Source organism: Empidonax traillii, unplaced genomic scaffold (assembly GCF_003031625.1).
Source record: "Empidonax traillii isolate 1590-97213 ecotype Southwest subspecies unplaced genomic scaffold, ASM303162v1 scaffold5298:size8646, whole genome shotgun sequence".
Classification (NCBI taxonomy): domain Eukaryota; kingdom Metazoa; phylum Chordata; class Aves; order Passeriformes; family Tyrannidae; genus Empidonax; species Empidonax traillii.
In genome coordinates, this window is record NW_020960491.1 from 3907 (window position 1) to 5110 (window position 1204).

Consider the following 1204-nt stretch of genomic DNA (forward strand, 5'->3'; position numbering starts at 1 on the left):
TGCCCAGCACTTGCCTTTGGCCACCTCGGGGCAGCAGGTCGGGTACTCGTAGCACTGAGCTCTGCATCTGTCTGGGGGGCAGAGCAGGGAACGTGAGCCCCGGGCCGGGCCCGCAGCTCCAGGGGCTCCCGTGCCCGGGCTCTGAGCCAGCCCGGGGACCTTCTGCCAGCCCGGCTGGCCCCGGGCACCGCTGGCACACACAGCCCAGCCCCGGCACAGCGATCCTGCCTGCAGCGGCCACAGCGGCCACAGCCCGGGGCCGGGTCCGGTTCTGTCCCCTCCCGCCCCCTCCCCGAGCCCTCCCCGAGCCCTCCCCGCTGCGGGGACGCCGCTGGAGCTGCCCCCGGAGCCGGAGCCGGGGCCGGAGGGAAGGGCCAGCCTGGCACGGGCTCCGGGCTGCCCCGAGGATGCCCCGGCAGCAGCGCAGGCTCCCCGGGCACGGAGCTGCAGCCCCGGGGGAGCGGCTGCCGAGCCCCAAGGGATGAGCAGCACCTCGGGCAGGGGCGGCCCCGACGGCCGAGGCTCAGCCCCACCTTCCTCCTCCTGCCCGTGCCGGCAACGGGGGGGATCGGGCAGCCCCCAGGCAGGGCTGCAGCTGCCCGGGGGGAGATGCCGCCGCTGTCTTACCCATGCTGGAGCCTCGGGGTGCCTGTGCTGACGGCAGAGGTGCTGGCGCTGGAGCTGCAGCTGCTTCTCCCGCTGGAGCGGCTTGTGCTGGCCCGGGCCATGCGGGGGGATTTATATCCCCGGCCCGGGCCGGGGGCAGCGGGGAAGATGCCAAGGGAGGGGCCGGGGCTGCCCAGCGCTTGGGAGGGGCCCCCACCAGCCCCGCGGCTTCGGTCCGCCTCCCCACCCGCAATCTGCGGCCAGATCTGCTGCTCCGGCAGCTCCTGCCCTCACCCCAACCACCTCCCGGATCGCATCGCGGCGCTTCCCCGCCCAGGGGGGCTTCTCCCGCCTCTGCCCCCCAGCCCCAGCCCCGCTCCTGACCCCACAGAGCCCGACCCCCAGCCCAGGGCTGGCACCAGCGGGCTCGGCTGACCCCCACCCCGCGCTGAACTGGCCCCAAACAGCCCCGGCGAGGGCACAGACCCCCTTACAGGGGCTGGGGCTGGGGGGGGACGAGGGGCACCTGCAGCCCAGCTGCCCCATTCCAGCGGGAAGGAACACTCAGGGCCCTGGAACGTGGATCAGATCTCGGGCC

At 75.2% G+C, this 1204-nt stretch overlaps 1 protein-coding gene across 1 annotated transcript in view; it reads right to left on the minus strand.

The window, feature by feature from the left end:
* Positions 1–728, minus strand: part of LOC114073093 (methanethiol oxidase-like) — a gene marked incomplete at its 3' end in the record, with an annotated part of 4622 nt that extends 3894 nt beyond the window's left edge. The window contains exons 1-2 of the mRNA XM_027910884.1: positions 628–728; positions 15–67 (exon numbers count right to left, since the gene is read on the minus strand). Of these exons, the coding sequence (XP_027766685.1) occupies positions 15–67; positions 628–728 (154 nt within the window). The remainder of the gene's footprint in view (positions 1–14; positions 68–627) is intronic.
* Between the last annotated feature and the right edge of the window lie 476 nt (positions 729–1204).